The sequence below is a fragment of the Emys orbicularis genome, chromosome 3 (genome assembly GCF_028017835.1).
Source record: "Emys orbicularis isolate rEmyOrb1 chromosome 3, rEmyOrb1.hap1, whole genome shotgun sequence".
NCBI classification, from domain to species: domain Eukaryota; kingdom Metazoa; phylum Chordata; order Testudines; family Emydidae; genus Emys; species Emys orbicularis.
The window spans coordinates 206,243,826-206,270,991 of record NC_088685.1 but is presented as its reverse complement, the minus strand read 5'-3'; the positions used below and the strand labels follow the sequence as shown (position 1 = coordinate 206,270,991).

Genomic DNA, 27,166 nt, shown 5'->3' with positions numbered 1-27,166 from the left:
GTAGCTAGGGGATTTCTCATGATGGCTGCCCTCTTTGTACTGTTCCACCCACTTTTATATCTTTTGCATAAGGCGGGAATCCTTTGTCCCTCTCTGGGTTCCCACCCCTTCGTTCTCAATGGAAAAGCACCAGGTTAAAGATGGATTCCAGTTCAGGTGACATGATCACATGTCACTGTAAGACTTCATTACCCACTTGCCAGCACACACGTATACAGGAAGACTTACAAGTAAAACAGAGCCATCTGCAGTCAATTGTCCTGGTTGATTGGAGCCATCAAGATTCCAAACCACCATTAATGGCCCACACTTTGCATAATTACAATAGGCCCTCAGAGTTATATTTTATATTTCTAGTTTCAGACACAAGAGTGATACATTTATACAAATAGGATGACCACATTCAGTAGATTATAAGCTTTGTAATGATACCTTACAAGAGACCTTATGCATGAAGCATATTCCAGTTACATTATATTCATACTCATCAGCATATTTTCATAAAATCATATAGAGTGCAACGTCACAGACACATTTTCAGTTTGCAATCAGATACAAATTTCCTTCTTAACACAATCACACTTGGTGTCCAGTTTAGAGCCTTGAGGACCCCAGGTTGAACACCACTAACATAGAGGTTGTCTGTAGGGTATTCTTGGTGGTTGGGGAGGGAGAATGCTGCTGCATTGACTCAGTTGCCCTTTCTTTGATGAATTTGAGTAACTTCCTCTGCTTTTCTGCCTTTCTCACCCTCTCCCTAGAGGTAATGGAGTAGAAGATCTGGCTTTATAGTTTAACAACAAATTTGTATTCTGATAAGTTTGTTGCATCAGTTTCATTGCTGTGCTATATGTGTGTAGCTATAATGCCTCATTAACAAGATCAGTTGAGTTCACAATTCTATGTTATAAGTGAAAAAGAGGGATATTAATTTTCTTTGATAAAAGCGCCAGTTTACATTTTTAAAAGGTATGCTTATGTTTATTTTGAGTTCTATTCCAGTAATCTCTTCATAAACACAACAGCTAAAAGAAATATTTTGAATATAAATGTAAGGAAGTTTATATTAATCTTTATTATTGCAAAGGGAACCAAGTGCATCTGATGTTTCAGCTACTTCCTGCTTTGTTTTTTTTTAATTTAAAATATTTTTTTCCATTGGAGAATGTGCAATGAGGTTACTTTGACGAGTTAAACAGCAGACTAGATACGAAGAACCCACGCTTTATGTGTGCTCTTTCATTAAAATTAAAACGTCATCCTAAAATTAAGGAGAAAATCAATGAAAATGGATCATTGATATACATGTAGTACATTATTTTGAGACCTAATCATTTATACCTGTGTTTAGATCATCTGTTTTCATGTGTCTATTCTGCATATTTTCTAGATTAGTCATAGCTGACCCCTGCAAAAGTCTTTTATTTAAAAAAAGTACTCATTTAATTTTTCATCTGTCTGAACACTGAAAAATTTAAATCTAAAATTATATCTTGGTGTCCAACAAAACATCAGTTCTTTGACAACAAGATACTGTGCAATGGAAAATGGGAATATTGAGAGAGAGGCCAAAACGAGTCCATATACAGTCAACTGAGAATTTGTTCAAAGTACTGTTGAGACCAGATGTCCTGTTTTTAAAGGAACAGTCCCATTTTTGGGGACTTTTTCTTATATAGGCGCTTATTACCTCCCACCCCCTGTCCCGTTTTTTCACAGTTGCTATCTGGTCACCCTGTGTTGAGATGAAGTCTTTATTTTATTCAAGTGCTTCCTGTACTAAAGCTTTTGCTCAGGCGCTTTTGAATGGTGTGTGTGTGTTTGTATGTGTGTAGTATGTGATTAAATAAGTTTTCAAGGTGTAAACAGTTAAATTTAGGAATGAATTCTAAATTAGTAAACCAGTGAAACTAGTTCTCCGTGACCTACTCAACTTCTAGCCTTCCCTAAAGTATCTCCTGGAATTGAACCAAAATAGTTTGGTCTTGTTTACAAGGATCCTAGAAGAGAAATTAGGACATTACAAATTCCTGGGAGAATCCCCCTACTACACCTTCATGTTATGGAGGATGAATTTTCTCATGGTAGATTCCATTTTAAAATGTATCATTTATTAACTTTGCCTGAATAAAATATTGTAATTTACTATTCAAAAGCATGATGTTACTTTTTGTGATATTAATGTCATGTTATGTTTATTTCATGTATCTAGTTAATGCGAATTTTCACAGTAAAATTGATTAGGGAAATTACTCAGCCATACAATTTGTCATATTTGACCATAACCATAATATTGTAATTTAGTAATTTCTGCCTCTTTCATTTTTCAAAATGTATATCTAAAGAGTCTAATTCTTTTTCCAACCCTTGTTGCAGTTTTAAAGTTACTTTCCCCATTTATTTATACTTTCAATAGTCCTTAAAATATGACAGTGCAAAATTGCATAGAATGGGTTTCTGCATACATTTTTGAGTGCTTTGATATTAATTTTTAAGGATGCATAGATTTAGACATAAATTTGCAACTGATTTCTATTTCAGGAACTGTGCTTGCTGCTAAAAGACACTATTAATTCAAGAGTCAAGCGCTACTTAGAAGCTCGTAAACACCGTGGCCAGTGGAAACACACGGAATGCACACAATCCAGTCCCTTGTCCCTAAAAGGTAGGGTCAAGTACAATAATTTTAAATATTGTAAATAAAATGAAAAAAATGGTAGAAATTATTTTTATTCTGTTTTTGATTACTATAAATGACATAGTCCCTACCAGGAAATCCAGTGAGCCTAGTGTCTAACTTAAGTGATTTTACATGTAAAAATATATATATTGTTTTTGCCATATAAGAATATATATTCTTTATATGTAAAAGTTCTTAAGTTAGACTGACTCTCTCTCTCTCTGTATACACTCACATCACATACATATTATATGATTTCATCTAACGCCAAAATTACAAAACACAGAGATTACATCCTTATTTTTTTATCCTTGTTCTGTATGACAAATAGGTATATTTCACCTACCACGTTTTGTTGTGATTAGAATTGGTAGTCATTTAATCAGCTCTGTTACCACAGCTTGGTAGCAGGGTTTGTTAAGTTGTGATCTCGTTTTGCTAATCGTATGCAGAAACACAACAAAATAGGAGGGCCATTTATTTAAGCTGGATATTGTTGATAGGTTTTATTGTGGGGGAACAAAAAGGTGAAGTTTTAAAATAACTGTTTTAATATCTGAAAATACTTCTTACTCAAGTCTAAGTCTGTAGAACTGTTTTAGGGCATAAACTACTTGGTAGTTTCCCTTCCCTTTCTTGATTGCTTAATTATTTACTCCATTATCTTTCCAGGTACTGAAGTTAAGCTGACTGGTTTGTAATTCCCCAGGTTGTCCTTATTTCCCTTTTTATAGACTGCCATTATATTTCCCTTTTCCAATCCTCTGGGATCTCTCCCGTCTTAAATGACTTTTCGAATATAATCATTAATGGCTGAGATATCTCCTCAGTCAGCTCTGTGAGTATTCTAGGATGTATTTTATCAAGCCCTGGTGACTTGAAGACATCTAACTTGTTTAAGTAATTTTTAACTTGTTCTTTCCCAATTTTAGCCTCTGATCCTACCTCATTTTCACTGGCATTCACTATGTTAGATGTCCAATTGCTACTAACCTTTTTGGTGAAAACCAAAAAAAAAAAAAAAAAAGTCATTGAGCACTCCCGACCTTTTCTGTTACTATTTCTGTTACTCCCATTGAGTAATAGGTCTACCCTGTCCTTGGTCTTCCTCTTGCTTCTAATGTATTTGTAGAATGTTTTCTTGTTACCCTTTATGTCTCTAGCTTGTTTAATCTAGTTTAGTGCCTTGGCCTTTCTAATTTTGTCCCTACATGATTGTGTTATTTGTTTATATTCATCCTTTGTCATTTGACCTATTTTCCACTTTTTGTAGGACTATTTTTTGAGTTTCAGATCATTGAAGATCTCCTGGTTAAGCCAGGGTGGTCTCTTGCCGTAATTCCTATCTTTCCTACACAGTGGGATAGTTTGCTCTTGTGCCCTTAATAATGTCTCTTTGAAAAACTGCCAACTCTCTTGAACTGTTTTTTCCCTTTGACTTGCTTCCTATGGGAACTTACCTACCAACTTTCTGAGTTTGCTAAAGTCTGCCTTCTTGAAACCCCTTGTCTTTATTGTGCTGTTTTCCCTTCTACCATTCCTTAGAATCATTAACTCTACCATTTCGTGATCACTTTCACCCAAGTTGCCTTCCACTTTCAAATTCTCAACCAGTTCCTCCCTATTTGCAGTACCAGTGCAATTACTGTTATGAATATTAATATGAACATATATTTTTATTAAGCACAGCAAAGATTAAATACTGTTTTGGTGGCTCATTAGGGCAGCAAATGATTGTAGAAGCCTTATAAAAATATGTTAGGAATACATGGGAACTAGCTTGCTATGACATGACTATTTTTTTCCCACAAGTACAAAATAGAATATAAGTAGAAAGTGCTGGAGGCCAGTAAAGATTTTTTTAAAAGCCTTTCCTGCAAGTTGGGAACCTTAATTTATCCCCCTAAAAGAGTGAACTGTGCAATGTTTATAAAGCATGTGAACTTTTAGATCCTCTTATATTTCTGGTTTTGAGAAAACAAATAGAATTTTCCTATGAAAAAAGAAAAGGATACCATTTTAAAAAGAAATCCTGCTAAGGAATGTTTTTTCCCACTGAGAAACATTTTTAATATATACTTTTTTAAAAAGGTAGCTGCCCAAATAAAGTGTGTTTAAAAGTAATTGTGTGAAAATAAATTTAATTGTTCTCAGATGCGCAGGCAGGTATCTTGTATAATTTGTTAATCTGAGAGTATATATGAAGCCTGACACATTTGTGAGTTGTTAATTTAAAGCAACCTTTTAATTAGAAAACTGGCACGCTGTTCCAGCCCTGGCAAACTGATGATCTATGTGTCTTGTCTACATTTCCCCTGATAACAAACACCCTAAAGGCAAATACGTCAAAAGAAGTCATCAGTAACATTAATGACTCCATTCTGAACCTGGAGGCTCTGGATTTTGGATTTGCCAGAACTATCATCCCATTCACCTTGCTGGATTAATTCCCACTAATTACTGATAGATGGAAAATAAATGTAAAAAAAGAAAATTCCATGGAAACTCGATTTGATGTTGAATGTCCTTACCAAGTCATCTTTTTACGCCCTCTCTGCCTTAAATGTTTGAGTTGGAAGCCCTGTCTATGGTGCCTCAATACGGCACTCTGAGAAAATGAAGTGCTTTGCTTAAGTCCAGCATTCATATGTTCTTCACTAAGCCAGTACACCTAAGAAAGAAACAAAGGAATGTGTGAATGTTCACCAGGGCAATCAGAGTCCATCTCATCAGGAGCCAGCTATTCAGAAGATCCACAGCCCAGTAACTTTTACACTTTACCAGTTACCAGCACTTAAACAAGGCAATAAAAGCTTTAGTTAATAGATGGTAAAAATATTGTATCTTTGGGTTCTACAGAAAGGAACTGGAACCCTTCAGAATAAGTCACTGCACACAAGATCTGGGAAATGAGTACTTCACAATCTGAACAGTCCTTAGTGTCATACAAAGAAATGTGCACAACCAGTCTGTTATATTTTGTATTGCAGGAAAAATTCATGTTGTGTTGTAATGGGGTTAATAGAAGTTCCTAAACATCTTCTAAAGCTGAAAAATGTTATAATTGGGGATTTCCCCAGAAGTGGGAGCCAAGCCACCTTTCTTTGATTGGCAATCTGGGCCTGCCTCTTAGGGCTGCGGAGCAGAGAGGAGTCCATTGTTAGAATGGCCACCTGGGATATTTCAAGGAGAAAATCATCAGCTAACAGATTTCTCTGTCTGACGTTATGGAGGTATATATTGCCTTCCCTTTTTGTGGCACATAAGTAAAATATCTGTGCAAGTTACTTGTTGTTTTACACAGCTCTTTCATTTACACCCACACAGTAGTGCGTGGTGATTCGCATACCATCTCATTAGGAAATCTGTGGGTGTTACACACAAGAGAAGAAGAAAGAAAAATGGGATAGAGAATGGAAAAATGGGAGAAAGTAGCCAAAACAAGCAAGTTCTTCCTATTCTTCCTTCTGTTTGAACAATTTCTCTGCCCCTCCCAAATGGCCAGTGTAAATTATCTGCCAAAGTAAGCTTTAATTTAGTCTTTAGTCATTGGTTTCAGAGTAAACTCTCTATTTCCTGTGTTTGATCTAATGTCGAAAAGTGTTTGATTTTGATTTATCTTATTTTTTAAGAGAAAAACGCAGTGGGATAGACTTACAAAGATACAGTTTTCCCCCCATCCAGTATGCATGCCTAGAGATGTGCAAGATGGGCATTCAGCTCGTAAACCTCACTAGCATGCCCATATCAGGCGTTCAGTGCATGCAAGTCAGCCCCTCACAAAAATTGCATCTTGGAAAATTTGACCCATTAAGAACTGGGCTTTCTACAAAAGTGTAAGTTGAGTTGTTATCTCTTAACTTCAGACCCAGCTTATATAATTTGTGAGGTATCATCACTGTGCTCCACTTTTACCAATCACTGACATCCTCTCGTAATGACATTTTCAAGCATGCTAGTCTGCTGCTTTCCTTACTCGGCGGAAAGTGGCTGCTCTTCTGCCTGACAGTAAGGGGCTGCAGAAACAAAGCAATAAGAGACTGAAAAGAGGGCTGAGCAGCGAGATCAAGGGCATAGTATGATAAAGGAAGAATGATGGGAAAGTTGGGAAGAAGGTAAAGAACACACAGGGAAGGATGGAACATTGGGACGGAGTGAGAAAAGGGTTAAAAGGTGACCTGCCAAGTCAACGGGGCTAGGTCCTTCATCTCCCACGTAGTAGCTGGAGTGGGAAGGAAGTACCTGGTAAACTGTGACCTCCTCCTTCTACTTCTTGAGGGAGGAGGGAGTTGGCTGTGTTTATTCTGCAAGACCATGTCTACACGACAAAGTTTTGCTGACACAAGTTACATTGGTGTACAGCCGCTGCAGTTAGTCCATCACTTGTGTGTGCATACTTGGCTCCTTGTGTCGGCACTGCACATGCTCACCAGGAGTGCTTGTGTCGATCCACAGTGCAGTGCACCATGGGTAGGTATCCCAGTGTGCAACCCGCCACAATTCAGCGCACTGTCTTTTGGGCAGTTTTGGGAATACATGACGGGGCAGAAACGACTCGCACGGAGGTGACTGGGAATGAGAGATCAACTTTCCATAAGGCAGTGTTCTCCATCCCATAATATCATCTATATCCCATAATTTTTGTGCCTATTTTCAATTTCCTACTAACCCGCGTGGGACTTGTCGCTGTCTGCCAGCTCTAACAGAAGCATGGAGCCTGCACAGCTCTGCACTACTGTCATGAGCATTGCAAACATAGGATGCACAATCCTTTGGTATTTGCTGAGCCACAAGAATAACCATGGGGAACATGGCAGTTTCCTGACTGTCAGTTTGCTATGGGACATAGTGAGAACCTATTCAAGGTTATTGGTGGCATTCATGGATCCGCTGCAAATGATGGATCACCACTTCTGGGTCTGAGAAATGAGCATTGACTGGTGGGATCGCATCGTGATGCAGGTTTGGGATGACGAGCAGTGGCTGCAGAACTTTCAGATCCACAAGATCACTTTTCTGGATCTGTGTGCCAAGCAAGCCATCCAACACCAGGGACACCAAACTGAGAGCTGTACTGACAGTGGAGAAGCGAGTGGTGATCACACCGTGGAAACTTGCAACACCAGATTGCTACCGATCAGTGGGAAATCCACAGTAAAAGCTGTTGTGATACAAGTAGGCCGGCCCATTAATAGTCTCCTGCTACACAGGACTGTGACTTTCAGCAATGTGCAGGACATAGTGAATGGCTTTGCGGCTATGCAGTTCCCCAACTGCAGTGGAGAAATAGATGGCATGCACATCTGCCTGACAGTAAGGCACAGATCACCTTGCCGCAGAGTGCATCAGCAGAAATGGCAACTTTTCCATGGGTATGCAAGTGCTGGTGGCTCCACAGGCATGCTTCATTGACATCAATGTTGGCTGGTCAGGGAAGGTGCATGACGTTCTCATCTTTAAGAACACAGGACTGTTCAGAAAGCTACAAGCAGGGACCTTCTTTCCCAACCAGCAGATTGCTGTTGGTGATGTTGAAATGCCAGTAGTGATCCTGGGGCATTCAGCCTATTTCTTGCTCCCCTGACTCATCAAGCTGTAAACTGGCCACCATGACAGCACCAGGGAAAGATTCAACTACAGGCTCAGCAGGTGCAGAATGACAGTTGAATGTGCTTTTGGTAGACTGAAAGGGCGCTGGCGTTGTTGACTCACCATATTGGATCTCGGTGTGAGAAATATCCCAATGGTTATAGCTGCCTGTTGTGTCCTGCATAGTATTTTTGTAGAAAAGGGGGAAAACTTGCCGCAAGGATGGAGGGCAGAGGTGGAGCGGCTTTCTGCTGAGTTCGAACATTCCAACACAAGGGCTATCAGACAAGCTCAACAAGGAGCTCTATGGCTTAGGGAGGCTTTGAAAGAGCACTCTAACAGCGATCCACAGTAATGTCCTGTGTTGCGCTGTGCTCAACCTGGCGCTGCAGTTTGGGGGCCTGTTAGGAATTGTGTGGTGCTTGCTGCACATCTGTGCATATATCACTGACAGTGTACCTATTAATGCTGGGGTGCTTACTGTACACTGGTGAAAATTACACTGTTTGGCACTGAGCTTGTGGGTTGTGAGTGTACAAGACCACTACTTTCACTGTCATCAGGCACTGTGCACTATGTGTTGTAAACTAATAAAGATGAATCACTTTCAAAACAAAAGAGTTTTATTCACTTACAAAAACAGCTCCAAAAAAATCTCTGAAGAGCTTATGTGAAATGCATTTTAACTTAAAACAATTGAGGAACCTTAATAAATAAACAAGAGGAAGGAACATTGATGTCCATTGTAGCTACACGTACATCAACTGTGGTTCTCACAGGTCAGTGTATGGGAAGCTATTCTTGTCCAGGCTTTCCCCCAGTGTATAATGGTAGGGGTAAGTATGCAGGCCCAGAGGCCATGTTGAATGCTAGGGGAGAAAGGGTGGTGTAGGGAGGAGCTGTGCAGCAGTTCTCCACAGACTGCAATGGGAGTCCAACCCTGGATTGTTGAATCTGGAGGTCCATAATTGTCTGCAGCAGCTGAGTTTGCTGATGGAGAAGCCCCATTATGTCCTTGTTCATCTGCCTCTCCTTTTCCTGTGCCTCCCTCCTCTTCATAGAATCATAGGGTTAGAAGGGACCGCAAGGGTCATTTAGTCTGACCCCCATCTGAGTGTGCCCCACTTCAGCACCATGCTGTGTTAAGGCAAAGATTCAGACTAACTGGTTCTTTGCTGGCCTCATACACAGGAGGCACCATGGCCCAATGGCGAAGGAAAGAGCAGACATGAGTGGAAGAGCTGGGAACAGAACCCAGGTCTCCATAGAGTCTGCAATATTCACCCTCCAGGCCCTCTGTTCAAGGTCTGATACAGCTCTGGCTTGCAGCATTTCACAGAACATGTCCTCTCGCCTCCTCTTTTTTCTCCTCATCTGAGTCATTTGTTCCGCTGATGTGGAAGGGGTGTACCCCTCAAGGCTGCAACAACTGCAGCTACAGATAAAACACACTTGAGGTACCATTATCAGTATGGTAGGAACGGAAAGCGAAACTTAAGATTCAGAACTCCCCCCTTCCATTGCTCCGCTAAAGTGTTAAACAAAACATGCTTATGGACACTTCTGCTTTGGAATGCTTGTGCCCGATGCCACTCTCAGCTCAAGCCATGGTGAGTATGACCCACCATGGGTGAGGGAAATGAGCAGGGAATTGCTTGGTTGCATGAAACTATGGGTATAGGGCACTGGCACTGAGTACTGGCACCATTTGTGAGGGTTGTTGGTGGTTTTAGCTCATGTCTCACTCCTAAGGGTAACAAAGGCCCAGAGAACAAGCTACTGCTGGTGTCCTGAAGTCACCTGGGCCTGTATGCTGCTAGCCCATTTACAGCAATGGTGTCTGTCAAAGTTTTTGCCAACTGGGGTGGGAAAGTGTCCTACCATGGAGGAAGAAATAAGGCTGCCATCCCTAGAAACTTTCAGGAAAGGATTGCAGTGTACCTCCATGGAACATAAGAATCGCCATCTAGCCCAATATCCTGTCTTCTGACAGTGGCCAATGCCAGGTGCTTCAGAAGGAATGAACAGAACAGGCAATCACTGAATGATCCATCCTCTTGTTGTCCACTCCCAGCTTCAGGCAGTCAGAAGCTAGGGAAACCCAAATCATGCGGTTGCATCCCTGACCATCTTGGCTAATGGCCATCGATGGACCATGAACTTATCTAATTCTGTTTTGAACCCCTTTGTAGTTTGGCCTTCACAACATCCCCTGCAAGGAGTTCCACAGGTTGACTGTGTGTTGTGTGAAGAAATACTTCCTTTTCTTTGTTTTAAACCTGCTGCCTGTTACTTTCGTTGGGTGACCCCCTGATTGTTGTGTTATGTAAAGGAGTAATTAACACTGCCTTATTCACTTTCTCCACACCATTCATGATGTTATAGACCTCTATTATATCGCCCCTTAGTCATCTCTTTTCCAACCTGAAAAATCCCAGTCTTTTTAATCTCTCTTCATATGGAAGCTGTTCCATACCCTTAATCATTTTTGTTGCCCTTCTGTGTACCTTTTTCAATTCTAATATATCTTTTTTGAGATGGGACGACCAGAACTGCACACAGTATTCAGGGTGTTGGCATACCATGAATTTGACCATGGAGTGCAGATAGAGGTGTGCTTTCCAAGCTGGACAAGGAAAAGGTATTTCAAAAAGGTGTGGGGGTTTTTAAGAGGTGGGGGCTTTCCCATATGTGTGGCCTTTGGTCAGTAGAGCAATTCCAAATGCAATGACAATAATTAGAAAACAGGATGTCACATGACACCCGAACTCCTGACTTCATCTTTTTTCCCTCCTTCTGTATGAGATCTTACCTCCTCTTTTTTACCTCCTGCAAATGCACAGGAAATGTGAAATCAACCAGCATAATAAAGACAAAGGTGCATCCAAAAGATCCTTCCAAAGCATTCTGCTCTCGCATCTCAATTTCATCTTTTTTGGCGCTTCTTAAAATCTTTTAGACAGTATCCCTTTTAAATTCCTCTCACTTGCGATCAATTAAAGGGCTGGTCCACACTAACCCCTCACTTCGAACTAAGATACGCAACTTCAGCTACGTTATTCACGTAGCTGAAGTCGAACTATCTTAGTTCGAACTTACTGCGGGTCCACACGCGGCAGGCAGGCTCCCCCATCGACTCCGCGTACTCCTCTCGCGGAGCAGGAGTACCGGTGTCGACGGCGAGCACTTCCGGGATCGATCCCAGAAGATCGATTGCTTACCGCCGGACCCGGAGGTAAGTATAGACGTACCCAAAGTGTGCCTATTGCTACCACAGGAGGTGAAGTTTGTTTGATACTCGTCTTCACAATGCCTCAGCATTTCTCAAACTGTGGGTTTTAGCTGCTTGAGTTTCTTGTTTCTCAGAGAGATAATTATAGCCCTATTTATCATTTAATGACTTATGGCCCAATCCTGCAGACCTTAATTGACTTTTACTCCTGTTTAAATGCAATATTGTGTGCAGTGACTGTACTTCAAATGATCCTATAGGCCCAGATCCTGTAATCAGATTCATGAGGCTGGACAGACCCCTGCATCTATGCAGAACCCCACTTAAGCCCAATGGGGCTCCACATGGACACAGGGACACCTGTGCAGATCTGATTGCAATGTCAAAGCTTTGGTGAGTTTGTTCAGCATTTTGTTGTGCCAATCCATTTAATCTACTTTGCGTCTGCCAGTGGAGATGGTTGCTCCCAGAAGTAAGCAATAATTGTTCCCCCTTATGCTGGTGGATTCTTAAAAATATTTTGATGGGGTGGTTTTATTTTTTATTTATTTTTTAATATTTTACATTTGTTTGTATGTCTGATGTATGCATGCTTTCCATATTTGATTTGGGATGTCAGTTTCTTGGGATTTTAACTACAAATCAGGCTAGCAGAGAATTTGAGAGGAATAAATATATCTTGTTTTAGCAAAAATCTTTCTTTTAAAAATTCCAAAATGCAGAAAAACATAGCTGGTATTTCAGGCTCTCTTTCCAGAAGAGGGAAATGTTTCCCATTTTAATAGTGTGTGGGCTTTTTTCTTTTGGTAATAAATTGAATAAAATTCTCACTCCTGGCCTCCCGCTCCTCATCCTGTGGTTGCCCTTTAAAAGCTGCCAGTTGTCTTTGATCAGTAGTTCCCAAAATGTGGTCTGTGGAGAGCTGGCTGGTCACATGACTCCAACCCTCTTATGGAACACTTTCCTAATATTACTTTTCCATGTAAGGAATTGCTGTAATTCTCCCAAGATGTTACATGATCACAGATGGAGGTGGTCCAGTGAGTCTTTTCTAGATAATTAAATAGCATTACCTAAGTATTGGCACTATGCAAGATACAAGGATAGGGAATACTGAAAATGTTGAGGTAACCTGAATCTCAGGCAAAACTGGTAAACTTTTAAGGTTGAGCACTGTACCTTCTGCAGCCCCCATGAGTAGCATAATTTCCCTGAGCTCATCTGCAAGAATCTTTCCCTCTCTACCTTAAGTCCCTCTTGAAGAGCCACTTCTTCTGTGCTGCTTACTGTGAATCTTGTTGACATATACATATGAAGGTGGTTTTTTTTTAAATGTTGTTTTCTATTCCCACTAACTTCAGTCTACTTGTCTGACTGTCCTTAGATTGTGAGCTCATTGGGTCAAGGATCGGTGTTTGTATATGGTTACAGCAATGTTGAATAGTGATCGATATCCCCCAACTTCTTCTGAAAGGCACTTCAGAGACTGCACATTTTCATGTGATAACTAATATAAGTTTTAGTAATGTTCAGTACATGGGGGGTAGGGGATGAGCCAAAGGGAATTAGGCACCCACTGAATTTCAATGGGGTTTGGGCGCTTAACTCCCTTAGGATTTTTTGAAAGTCCTAACTAGAATGTTTGTAATAATTGTGCCACTTTTCCATGTATTTCCTGGAGTACATTTCTTAGTAAATATGGCTTAGGTATTGCTAATACACCAATAACCTTAGTATCTAGGACGTTGCATTTTACTGCATGTTTCTGATTGTGTACGTGTATTTTTTCACTGAATATGGTTACAGAGTTATAGATAAATAACAAGAAAATCTGTTAACTAATAAAGTCTAAACTGCTGTTGTCCAACTTCAAAATATGATGAAAATTGTATTTGAGCTTTAAAATTATTCGTCATTCATCTCTTTAACGCTGAATCTATTCAGACTTTTTTGCAGTTTGCGTTTGAACTTTACTCTCCCCAGCTTGTGTGTTCTGGTGCTGGGAATTTAGAGCAACACTTGCAGTACCCCTTGAGCTTTATGTATAACAGAAACTTAGCCACTGAACACTAGTAACAGACTTTAAGAAAAATAAAAAAGCTGAAGGCTGTTAGCCACGTCTCTCACTGCCTACACTCAGACCTGGTCTACACTAGAAAATTAGGTCGCCATAACACTGTTGCTCAGAGATGTGAAAAATCCACACCCCTGATCAGCGCAGTTAAGCTGACCTAAGTCCCTGTGGAGACAGTGCTAGGTTGACAGAAGAATTCTGCCTGTCAGTTCTTCTGTGGACCCAGCTACCACCTCTCGGGTAGGTGGATTACCTGTGCTGGGAATCTCCCATCGGTGTAAGTAGTGTCTACACTGAAGTGCTGTAGCATTTTAAATGTAGGCAAGAACTTAGTAGTTAGTGATGAGTTTTCTTTGGGGTCTTTTTCAACTGATGATCTCACCTGATTTGAGCATTATTGAGTCTATATTTGTGTTTTATAGGGTAAAGGTGAGAGTAATTCCTTTTGTATAATAATTAAAGACCAGTTGTGCTTGATTTATTCATGGGTGTAGTCCCATCAGCTTCACTGGAAATACTCCCATGAGTAAGTTTAGCAGGATTTGAACCAGTGTAGGTTTCTGTTCAGTTCTTTGTCGTAGCTTTTAAGATTTTCAGTTTTGGGGGCTTATTAAATGAATCTTGTGATTAGTACAGAAACATGATAGCTATTTTCTTGTTAAGATTGTAACTACCCTTTGATTAGCCTGATTTTTGACACCCATACCCACTCCCACTGACTTCAGAAAACCTGCTTCCCAATTATTTTGTTTTGCGGGAGGTAGGAAAGGAGCAAGGATGATACAAAAGTTATTTTAGAAATATTTAAACAACAGAAGAACATAAGAATGACCATACTAGGTCAAACCTATGGCCCATCTAGCCCACTATCCTGTCTTCTGACAGTTGCCGGTGCCAAATGCTTCAGAGGGAATGAACAGAACAGGGCAAATTTTGAGTGATTCATCCCATCAGCCAGTCCCACCTTCTAGCAATTGGAGGTTTAGGTACACCCAGAGCATGGGGTTGCGTCCCTGACCATCTTAGCTAATAGCCATTGATGGATCTATCCTTCATTAACTTATCTAATTCTTTTTTGAACACAGATACACATTTGGCCTTCACAACTTCCACAGCTTGACTGTGTTGTATGAAGAAGTGCTTCCTTTTGTTCGTTTTAAATCCGCTGCCTTATCAAAATGCAAAAATACCCCAACCTACCCCTCTGTTAGCGAGTAGGCTGGAGTTGTGGGATAATGGCTTGATCTAGAAACTCCAGTGTGTGTTGTTCCATTATCTTTCATGAGATCACTGTAGTGGTTTAGGAAAGATGGTGATCCTGATCATGCTTCTAGGGTACTAGAAATCCATTTTACTGTTAACTAAATTGTCTGTTAGTGAAAGTTGGGGGTTGACCCCTAAAGAAGAAGCTGGAGGTTCAGTCCCGAGAACCCAAAGATCTGCATTGCCTTGTTTCTTTCCACTACATCAGCTCTTTTGCAGGGAGTTCTCCATCTGCAGGTGCCCCAGGAATTTCCCAACCCAAGATGAGGCTTTCACAGCATGAATAGTGGGAGGGGCACATGCTTTGACCCTCTCAGTCAGCTCCTTCCCCCATAGAAGGAACTCCTGGTCCAGCATACGGAGAAGAACAGTACATAGAAATTTCTGGCCTCCCCTTCAGCACTGGGTTGAATATTAAGTGCCCCTCTGCACAACAAGTTTCAGGCACAGTTTGGATCTCTGTGGATTCCCAGTGAAGCTAATGAACTTGTTCCAATTAAACTTTTGTGTATAACATACTCACAGAGAAAAATATATATAATTTGCCCTTTTTGTTGCAAGGATAGATTTGAAAATGTAAATCACTTGCTAGGATCGAACACTTGTCAAAGCTGTTCTCACAGGTAATTCATAGTCCTTCCCCAGCAAAGCCCAACTTACCTTCAAATTCGAACTGGCCACCAGAACTTCTATCTGAGTCCCCCCCCTAAAAAGAGATGGGCCAAAATAGAATCTTCATCCCCAGGCACTGCTTAGCTCTGTACAGTTTGTTTCAGTACCTCCTCCAGTGGTGCTAGTGAGAGAAATCTCACCTATAGCACTTCCCAGAGAAATGGGCTGTTGTGCTTGTCTTTAGCAGCAGAATCCTTCTCTACTTCCATGGCAACAGGGTGTGGATATGGTGGTGGCAGAATCTTCAACCTTTCTGTGGTGGAACTGGCAGTATCATCATTTTTATTTTACCCCTTCTCCTTCAGGAGACACTTGGTGATCCCTTCCCCTGACATGGCAGTGGCACGAATTTTGACTGGTACAGGACACAGGGTTAAGGGGAAAAGGTAGAAAACAGCAAAACGTGCCACTTCCTGAGCTCTGTGACAATTTACTTCCTTGTTCATACTTCAGCAGGTGTAACTCTGAAGGCCCCATCTCCTGCTTCTCCCATTCATGTGGTGTTTGCCAAGTTTGTAATCTTGACTAGCTGAAGCAGTAAAGGAGTGTAGTTCAAAGAGCCTATGGAAGAAATGGAAAAATAACAAAGTGCAGACATTTATTGTTGTGGTTTTTAAATGCTTAAAAAAATTAAAAATCCCACAACCTAAAGATATTCCCAGATAGAATCTTTCAGATGATTAATGTTGAAAATAAATACCACTTCATTTAAAAAATACTGTATTTTTTTTTAATGAATAAACGTGACAAAGAAAGGTAGTTTGGAGTTAAAGTTCTAAAAACATCCTTAACACTGACCATTAAACAATGTCTATCTGCTATCCACCAGCAACCCCTTTCCTTCTATTTACTGTATGTCGTCTCTGTTTCCCTTTTTTTGCTGTATTTTTAAGATAGGAAAAAATGAAGATAAAAATAATTACAAGAAAATGTGTGTGTGTGTGTGTGTGTGTGTGTGTGTGTGTAAAATATACATATATCAGAGTCTATATATCTTCACACAAACATTAGAAATATTAGCAGCAAAAGATCTCTCGCTATAGAAAAAACTAGGTAATAGTTCAATACTGATAATCATAGGTATCCAGAAATAATCATTGGTATCTAGTGTGATCATATCTTCTCAGTCATCTATCAGATTTGGCCAGAAGCAATTGGACACTTCACTGATCTAAAATTTTCAGGGCCAGACTTTAAAATAGCTCAGCAGCTCCCATTTAGCCACATAAATGAATGGCTGAATTTTCAGAAGAACTCAGTGCCCATTTGTCTAAGTGGGAACTGAGCACATTTGAAAATCTGTCCAAGTTGTGGCTGCTGAGTGATTTTGACTATCTGGCCCTAACGTTTCTTGTTGACTCTTATGTGGGTTGTATGATTTCTCATTTCAACAGCTGTTGCTCTTGAAAAGATTTTTTTCTGTACTCTGTTTAGATTCTAAAGCTCCCATAATCTCTTGGTATCAGGTATTTTGGTTAGTGAAGAATGTCAGTTCCCAAAATGATATTTAATCTACTTGCTACCTTCTTCCAGACCTGATTAAACATAGGGCACCACAAAATGTGAGTAACAAATCACCATTACAGTATGTTCCACTACAAAGCATTTTAATCCAGTTTGTTCAGTATTACTGCTGCCAGTGTCTTAAATGGAATTTTCTGCTGAATAAGTTTGATTTTGAGACGGTGTGTGGTTTTATTCATGTTTCAACATATCTTCTTCCATCCACTAACAACATGGCACTCTGGATCTCTGCTCTAAGCATTCCTCAAATCCTGGGTTCAGCATTTCAAGGATGTTTGAGTACCTTGCGTTAGGAAGAATGTCTAAAATGGCAGAGAGGAGGTGGTTCTGACAGCATGTTCTACTAGATTTTTGTTAATTCATTCTTCAAATGTTTTTCCATGGATTCAGTGACTCTGAGGTTCATTTTTTTAAAGAACGATCAGGTAACTAGAAGATCTGTGGGTCAAAGTCCCTTTTGGCCAAAATATGGGCAGGATTCTGCTCTCACATCAGTGTAAATCTAGGCTACCTCTACACTACAAACCAGTGTCGGCATAGATACACCTGGAGTGAAAAGCAGGCTGCTTACACACTGTTGTGTAGCTATACAAGTCGATGAAAGATTCCAGCAGTGATGAGAGGCTTCAACAGCTTCTTGCTGCCAGAGCCTTTCCCTGTGGCAAAGAAAGGCTGTGGTGGGGGGGGGGGGAGGCAGTAGGGAAGCCCCCCCTGCCAGAGCCTTTCCCTGCTGCTGGGGTCTTTCCCTGTGATGGGAGAAGGCTCCGGGAGCCGGTGGAGCCTTTCCATGTTGCCTCTCCTGTGCCAGAGCCTTTCCCCATTGCCAGATTCTTCCTGTGATGGGGAAAAACTCCAGCAGCAAGGAGGCAGCGGGACACTGCACTGCTAAAATAATAGCAGTGTAGACAGGAAGCAGTTTGGGCGACTAGAGAGCCATGTAGGATATGTACTCGCATACATACCCACACCCTTCAGGTGTGTCTTTACTTGCCTACGCCATGGTTCACTGGCTACACTGCAACTGTGCTGGGGGGCTGCTATGTGGGTACATACACTACAGGCCACTGAAAGAAGCTTGCAGTATAGATGTACCCCTAAGAGTAACTTAATTGAAATCGTTGGTGTTGCACTAAGGTAAAATTGTGTACATGAGACTAGAGGACAATCAGTCTTAGTGACTCCAAGGTCATTGTGGTTAATGACACAACTAGTTCACCAAGGATTCTGAGGTTTAATGAAGCAACTATCCACCAATACTAATTTCATTCTAATTTCATCCCAGAATTTTCATGTGAAGTGGACACACTTTTGAAATCCCATATTGTCGTGAAAAATCTTCTGGATTTAATGTCAGCTGCAACCAGTGTAGCCACATCTCCTTCCTAGTGCCCTTGTAACTGATGCTGAACCAAATATCAGTCATGAGCAGCTGAGCAATAAAAGTTTTGCCAGACCTTGATTATACATGCAAACTCAGGAGCTCAACCATGTCTTCCATACTCACCCTTTACAACACTCGTATGTTGGCCCATCCCATATGCAATCCTCTTCTCCCTTTTCTTGCTCTTTTCAGGATGCCACTCAGACTAACAATACAGCCCCAACTTCTTCTTTGCAAAAACTCTCATATAATCCTCCCTTCTTCAGACAAAATTTGACTTAATGTTTGGTCATTGAAATGTAAGCAAGTTTGAGAAGGTACACCTCTACCTCGATATAACGCTGTCCTCGGGAGCCAAACAATCTTACTGTGTTATAGGTGAAACCGCGTTATATCGAACTTGCTTTGATCCACCAGAGTGCGCAGCCCCCCCCCCCCCCCTCGGAGCACTGCTTTACCGTGTTATATCTGAATTTGTGTTATATCGGGTCGCGTTATATCGGGGTAGAGGTGTAATGCAAGAGAAAATTCTGCTCAACAACCTTAAACACAATTGCAAATATATTCATCATTCATATATTCAGCATTCACTGTTGGTCCTGATTTCAATAACAATGCAGGCAGGTTGAGTGCACGTCTGAATGCACAGCACTGCTAATGCAAAACATTTTTGTTTTTTGGAGTAAAAGCAAATATAGTTTAAAGTCCAAGAAATCTTTTGTTTTGGCAAATTCCACTTGGTTAGCATCTCAGCTCAATATCTTGATAAAAACAAGAGGGAGATTCTCTGCTAACCATCTGTTACACTTAACATCAGATAAAATGCTACGTCCCAAGTTGAGTTATTTATTATATATAAATAGCTTGTTCATTTTCCCTTCGTTAGCCAAGCAGTTACTAGAAACCATAATTTTATAGTCTTGGTAATTTATCAAATGAAATTATGTCATTTATATTAACTCCATAAATTACTAACTTTAATTTGATCGTAAGAAGTTGGTGCCAAAAGAATTAAGAAACCCTTGTTCCAGCTAAAGCAGTACAACTGAGGCACCTCTAAACTTTTTAGCTACAGTTGTGAATATTCATTTTCTTGAATTTGTGCATCTGTATTGTAAGAGGTTTATGGTAATAGTGCCTGTGAAGTGCTGGATGTTTCTACAGTTTGCTAAGTACCCTCGAGTTCCCTCAACTTCAAAGCGAGTTGAAAACAGCACCTAATAGGATCTAACCCTATATAAATAATGGCCTAGGGAAAAGAGTTGTTTGGACTTTTTAAAAGATCCTTTTTTTCTTTTAAAAGCACACCATCAATTGGAAAGTAATACTTAAGTATAAAAACAATGTATCTAGTATTGGTACAGGTAGCGCCTAGATTACTATTTAAAAAATAAATTAGATAAAACATATTTCTCTATTTTTACAGTTTTGTTTTTGTTTTTACTTTTGACAACACATTCTCTCTCTCTCCTGTATAGAAGGTCAGTTAAGCTCCAGTCCTGGAAACACTTACGCACATGCTTAACTTTAAGGATCTGAGTAGTCACGCTGGACTACGGTAAAAGTCTGGGGACTACTCACATGCTTAAATTTAAGCTGTGTGTACGTGTGTGCAGGATTGGGTCCTCAGTCAGTTTCTACTGTTGTTTGAGTGGGTCTTTCTCACAGTTCCAAGGGAGAGAAAAACATTTTTTTAAATAAGAAAAATATGACTGAAATCACAAATACTGCAGGAGGTCAAAAGGGGGAGGTGTGGCTCCTGAGAAAAGGTTTTTAATGCTTGTTTTTAAATAAACTAGATTTCGGTTTAATGGTTTCCCTTTAATAAATTCATCTAATTTTCTTAAATTAGTTCAACTTTAAATGAATGAGACTCAGATGGAAAAAATTGAGAGGGTTTAATTTTTAGATTAAAATGTAGTTTCAGGTTCGTAGAAAATCTTCAGATACACAGGTATTATATGTTGCTAAAGAGAGTGAAAGTGCTGTGGTTACAATGTAAGCAAGAAAGCAGGGATTAAAAAAAACTGCAAGAAATATGATTTCCTTAGAAATGCTTGTAGGAATTTTACTTAATTGCAACCAGAAGCTTGACCTGGAAGTGTAATGTTTTGACCCGCTAGCTGTCTGGTTTCCTAAATGTGTTGTTTTGTGCTCTTTAAACTGAGAAAATTTATTTTACACATGTTTAACCCTGTGTGTCCCTAAAAGCACCAATGTAAAAATGACATCAAACCACCACCACCAGCAGTCCCCTAAAAAACAAACCAAGCAAATTAAATTTACAAGGAAGAAAATTCTTTTAGAAATGCTTGTTAAATGGTGCGGCTCTTGTTACTTTAATTGTCACAAGAGGTGGTTTCAGGCACACTTTATATGGTTGCAAGATAAGCAGTATCTTTTATTTTTGATGTTACTATGATATACAGCAATATTCTGCTTACCATTCTCTTATTCTTAAACTGCATTGCCATATGACAGATGTAGAGAGAAAATGTAGCATTTTTAGGTTTAAAAAATCCTTTTTCTAATTTATTTTTTTCATTACCCATCATGTAATCTTTATTTTCCTATGCTTAGAAAATTTTGCTGCAGTACTTAACTGAAAGGTTGACTGAGCTAGACTAAGAACCTGCCCGACAAAAATATATGGGTATTCCAAACTTTACTCACATGAGTAGTTCCATTGGCTTTAATGGGACTATTCATGTGAGTACAGTTATGTATGTTTGTGTTTGCAGGATTGGGCCAGACTTTCCATGGGTCTGTATTTTAGGGGCCTCTCTTGCTAAGACTTACACATGTGCTTAACTTTATACACTGTGAATATCATTCCTATTGATCTCAAAGGGACTTTGTGTAAAGATAAATATATGAGTGCAGTATCCGGGCCTTAATTTGTAAAATACTTATTGAAAAAAGTAAATAACTAAAATTTAGTAAAACTGGTACAAATTTAGGCAAAGCTCTTCATCACTTGAAAAGTGAAAAACCAATTTGTGGCTCCTTTGTGGACACACTAATAGGATTTAGTAAATTTCAGCAGTGTCATAAAGGCAAATAATAAATGTAATTTCTTTTATCATTTAGAACATTAGTCTGAAAGAAATGTCTGTTGTTTTTTTTTAATTCACTAAACAAATCCATGCAAAGCAAAGAGATTTAAATTGATTAATCTAGCTTTAGAGGAAAAAGGATGGAAGTTGGCAATCTCATGTTTGTTTATTTGCAGAATGTTTTTTCACTATCCTTTTAATTAACAGAAATATTTAGCTTCTATTGTGGAAACCAAAGTCAGGCTCACAACACTAACTCACAATTTAGAAATATCTTTTAACAATTAAACTAATGTCAACAACTTAAATTATAAGTTACATAAAAAGCAAGTGTATTTTTGTTTGAACTGGTGTAATATTGACATTTGTTTGACTTGTTCAGACTTATAGTTTCTGGATTGGTTATGTTCTCTCTTCTATATCATCTCAGTTTTCCCTCCTTAGATGAGATTGTAAAGAGAAATGGAAAAAGTCACTTTTTCGATAGTATGACAACTCACGCTGGGCCAGATCCTTACCATGTGTGAATTGATGTAGCTCCATTGAAGTCAATGGAGTTACTCCAATTTCCACCAGCTAAGGATCTGGTCCATTATTTGGAATACACAGGTAAGGAATTTGGGCTTTGTCATATAATTGAGTTGTATCTTTGTCATATAGTTGAGTTGTATACTGACAAAAACAAGGTGGGTGAGGTAATATCGTTTATTGGACCAACTTCTGTTGGTGAAAGAGAAATCTTTTGAGCTCCACAGAGCTCTTCTTCAGGTCTAGGAAAGGTAATCGGAGTGTCACAGCTAGATTGTTAAGCATAAAGAGTTAACACATGTTGCAAGAAACCATTCAAATACTGACAACAGTTTGGAAATTCATAGTGGTGGCCAGTAAACATAAGGGTATTTCCTTCTTTGCAGTCAAGGCACTAGAACAATTTTGTAATCGAGACACAGTCTCCTCTCAGTTTTTCATCATTATAATAGGTGGGGCTTATATTTTAATCCCTAATATGTCATCATGTCATGTAAACTGGTGTTAAATCACTATTTTTGTAAATTACTTTCACCAGAAAAAAGCATGTTAGAACAGATTTTTATCCCATTCCTTTAGATCTATGGTTCCCTTCCTACCGTCCCCTCACCTCATGCTATTTAGATGAAAAATATGTTGGTCCTAATTTTCTAAATTAGACGTCATCGTCTTTTGTGGGGCGGGGAGAGTGGGGGAGGTGCAATGACTTGAATTCACAGTTTTCCACCTGCTGGATTAATGCTTTCCCATGCATTACAGGTGCTAAATAGAGTGTTCTTCATTGCAGGCACTAAATTATGCCCACAGAAATGTAGGCTTGGTATGGAAATTATACATAACTAACTTGCTATTTGTGATTATACTTCAGGTCTAAGTACTTCCTGGGTTTTTTTTAGATTATTTAAACCCTAAACCTTTTCTTGGATTGGAACTTGGAATGCAAGGTCATTCCCTGGGGAAGTCCTTTTGTAACACAGTTTTTCTTTAGAAAAAATCCATTTGGCTCTTTTAAGCTGTTTCAGTGAAAAAGAAATGTTCTTCTGGTTTAAAGGATGCAGTGTCAAGTTAAAATGTTGTATATATAATTTTATATATACATTTTTAAAGCAAATGTGTTATTAATAATCTAATAATTTAATTGTAATTTGCTGTTCACTGTTTATGCTCTTAGCATATTTGTGACACTTCATTCAGCCTGGGCAATGAAAACAGAATGTTCAGTCTCAGCTTTGGTTTTAGTCCATTTCTAATCAGTTTCATTTTGTTTTTCTTTAGCTCTGTTGCATGGATTGCACATGCTTGAGTGGAATGTTCTTAATAGACAACATAAATCTAGAAACCATACTTCTATCTTATCTCTTTTCCATGCCTTTTGTTACAAGTAGCCCTAAAGATAACTATTAGTGAAAGAGATTATAGGGGGAAATATTTTTTTCATCTTTTTTACTTTGTGGTTTTGACAGCATTTTGTGTCTCGTCATTTTCAGTGAGATTGCTCACCAAGTAAAACTACACACGTAGCTTCAAATCAAAAGGGCAATTTTAATCCAAAACAACATGTCAGAAATTTAAACTGGCTGAGCCGTGAGAAAAAATTAGATCGGGGGTTCTCAAACTTGGGGTCAGGACCCCTCAAGGGTTCTTACATGGGGGGTCGTGAGCTGCCTGCCTCCACCCCAAACCCCGCTTCACCTCCAGCATTTATAATGGTGTTAAATATATTTAAAAGTGTTTTTAATTTATAAGGGGGTCGCACTCAGAGGCTTGCTATGTGAAAGGGGTCAGCAGTACAAAAATTTGAGAACCACTGAATTAGATGTTTTGGAAAACAGCAAGAAAAGCTGTACAATCAGAAATGTAGGAGTATCAGGTATGAAAATGTTTTGGGGGCAATCGATCTTCTTAGGCCTGTCTTGTGTTTTGGAGAAGACTTTGCAGAATTCAGTAACAGAGCCATGCAGGTGCCAGATTTTGCTGGGAAGTGAACACCTGCCAGGCTATTCCAGATAACTCAGCAGCTCATAGGCATTTTCCCAGGCTCCCAGATGAATGGTCTCTAATAGCCGTGGGAGAGGGCTTTCCACTGTTATACACTGTACCACAGGCTCTTCTTGGCAGCCTTGTTGGAAGCTCAAGTCAACTTGGCTGTAATTCCTTTGGAAAACAAGTGTTGCTGGATAGTTTTACAGTATAAACTCAGTGTCTGATATTTCCTCTCAGTGTCCTGGGACTGTGAAATATATCAGGCAGGGCAAATTACCACTCCCTTAAAATGCATTACTCACTGGAGCATATTGTTGCTTAAACTAAACTGCATCCTTGCTAGGACTCCATTTATTCGGTCATGTTTTGGTTTCCAGTGTCTCAGTGAATGTTTTTGGAACTCTGATATGATGGCTTAGATGTACAGTTTCAGAATCAGAATATCCACCTCCCCCCAATAGAAGTCTCATTTCTGCATTATTTACTGTAAACTTGAAAACATTTTTCTGATTTCTGTGTTGGTAACCTACATGTAGGAGGCTGCAGAGTGCACAGGTTCTTCAGATAGGAAGAAGAAGGCATTTCTGTAGTATCTTCATTTCTTGAGCTTGTGTAAGAGAATAGTTAACTTGCAGATATTTTTCCTTGGAAGGAGCAGAAAGAACTCTATAGTGTTAGTAGCATTGCAGCGCTGCTGTATTATCAGCTGACATTGGCACAGTTGTAGTTTTGCTAACACAAACTGATGTTACTGGATGGAGCAGTTCAGAAGTTCCAAAGACATTAATGCACTAGCAAGAAGTTTTTCAAAATATTTGTTAAAAATGGAATATAATGTTCTTTTAAAATATATTACACCCCAATGCCTGGCATGCAGATATCCACATCTTAAAACACACACCACAATTAGCAATAACTGGCACTTTTACTAGCATTATAATAATAATAAATGGAGATATCCCATCTCCTAGAACTGGAAGGGACCTTGAAAGGTCATCGAGTCCAGCCCCCTGCCTTCACTAGCAGGACCAAGTACTGATTTTGCCCTAGATCCTTAAGTGGCCCCCTCAAGGATTGAACTCACAATCCTGGGTTTAGCAGGCCAGTTCTCAAACCACTGAACTATCCCTCCCCCCATAAATGTACTGACATGATATCCCCTACTAACTGATCAGCAGAACGATATTTAATTGAGCTTCCATTAGAGCCTCATGACAATATAGCTTTCCTGCTGGTAGAAAGGTTCCACAAGGGAAGAATCAATGAAGAGGGGAAATTAAAGAGACATATTTAACAATATCTCAAATTATGTTTTGGTCATATCCTGTATGACTCTGTCACCAACAGAAGTCAACTTGAAATCATGCACTAACAAGAGGCAACTGAAGTGAAAATATCATAGAGCTGGGTAGGGTGGGGGTTGTCTTACTCCCAAGAGCAGACATATTGTAAATCAAAGGTCGTTAAGATCAATTTGAATCTCTGCTCAGGTTGTTAGTTGGTCAGATATGATTAAAGACTTACTTCTTACAGGACAGCTGGAAAATTAAACAGATAGACATGTTGATCCCATTCTTAGAAGAATCTCGGGCATGAAGCATTGTGTTTTAGAGTGAGGTGGGAAATGTAAAAGATGATCACCTTTTGTTTGAAGTTTTAATAAAAAAATACGATGACAGTGAAGTGCTTGTTCAGTGTTGTGAGGAACATTCAGGCGGAGATGATTTCCTCATTTAGACATCTATTTTCCTCATTTAGAGACTGGTTTGTAAATTTGTATTTTTACTAGAGATGGTCAAGATTTTTTTAGATGAGAGAATTTTTAATCTGAAAATACCGATTCATCAAAACGGAAACTGTTTGTGGAAATGTGTCAGTTTAGACCAAAGTTTTGTTGGACAGGTTTATCCAGAGTGGGGGGGAGAATGTGTGTGTGTGAGAGAGGGACCCCTCCTGCACCCGAAAAGAGCCAGTAGCCCAATGTTTAGGGCACTCACCTGGAATAAGAGACCCAGGTTCAAGTCCCTACTCTAAATCGGGCAGATTCGGACTGTTGGCAGTCCGGTCGCTCTTGTGTGCTTTTTGTGAAAAATTTCAAGAGGTCTTGTTTCTGATGCAGAACAAAAACAAACTTTGAAACCTTGAAATTTTTCACAAAACAGAATTCTTGTTTTTTTGCCAGCTCTAGTTTTTACAGACATCTCTCTGTTCCACTGTTACTGAGATCACAGTGGAAGGCATTGTACTGTCGCGATTACAATTTGTTTATAGAAAGCAAAAAGTCTTGTAGTCTTTGATTTGGCTAACCTCACTGACAGTGTGTCAAAAGGATAGTGGGTGCCAAACTGGAAATAGCTAACAACAATTTTCTTTAATCGTGTGCTGTAAATATGCAACTAATAAAGGTGATGGACTGCATCCAAAGTGTTCCTTGTTTTTAAAGGGTGGCTTAACTTGATACATCTTGACTCGATCTCTAAAGGGAGCCAAGTATTCAGTTGTCTTCCTAAGGGAAAAAGATGGCTGATAAATTATTTAGGGATTGATCATGGTAAATAGGCACGGTACTGCATGAAGGATGGTGTGGTGGAACACCACTGCAGGGGTCACTCCCAAAGGCACTGTGCAAGCTAGGAATCTCTGGAGCATGCAGAAGGGAATGAAGCTGCATTGTCATCCTTGTGCTGTGGTCAACATCCGGACCATCTGCTCCTGGTTAGCTCTCCTGGCTGGAATTGTGATGGGGATATGTGGTCCTGCGCCTTCCCTTGCCTTCTTTCTAGAGTCGAGAATGGCAATATTTATTTATAAGCTTTTCTGTGGCACTTGTCACCAAGGTATCTGAGTGCCTTGCAAACAGTAATGAGTTTAACCTTGTAACATCCCTGTGAGGTAGGGAAGAATTATTATCCCTACTTTACAGACTGAACTGAGGCAGAGAGAAACTAAGTGACTTGCCCAAGATCCCGCAGGAAGTTGATGGCAAAGCAGAGAATAGAATAGAACCCAGTTTTTTTGGAGTTGCAATCCAGTATACAAGATCATCTTTCTAGCCTTGAGAACCTTTATAGCACAAGGATTCTAAGTGTGGTCAGCCGCTGGGAACGAGGCTCCTTTGCCCCTGCTGGTGCACCCATGCTGAGGCTGGGCACAATTTGATCATCACGTGGTATTTATCACTGCA

The 27,166-nt window shown here is 39.7% G+C and overlaps 1 protein-coding gene across 2 annotated transcripts in view; it reads left to right on the top strand.

Moving 5' to 3' along the window:
- Window positions 1-27,166, top strand: part of SLX4IP (SLX4 interacting protein) — a 124,951-nt gene that overhangs the window by 68,206 nt on the left and 29,579 nt on the right. For both annotated transcript variants that reach the window (XM_065401711.1, XM_065401709.1), the window contains one exon: window positions 2,542-2,665. In XM_065401711.1, coding sequence (XP_065257783.1) covers window positions 2,542-2,665 — 124 coding nt within the window. The remainder of the gene's footprint in view (window positions 1-2,541; window positions 2,666-27,166) is intronic.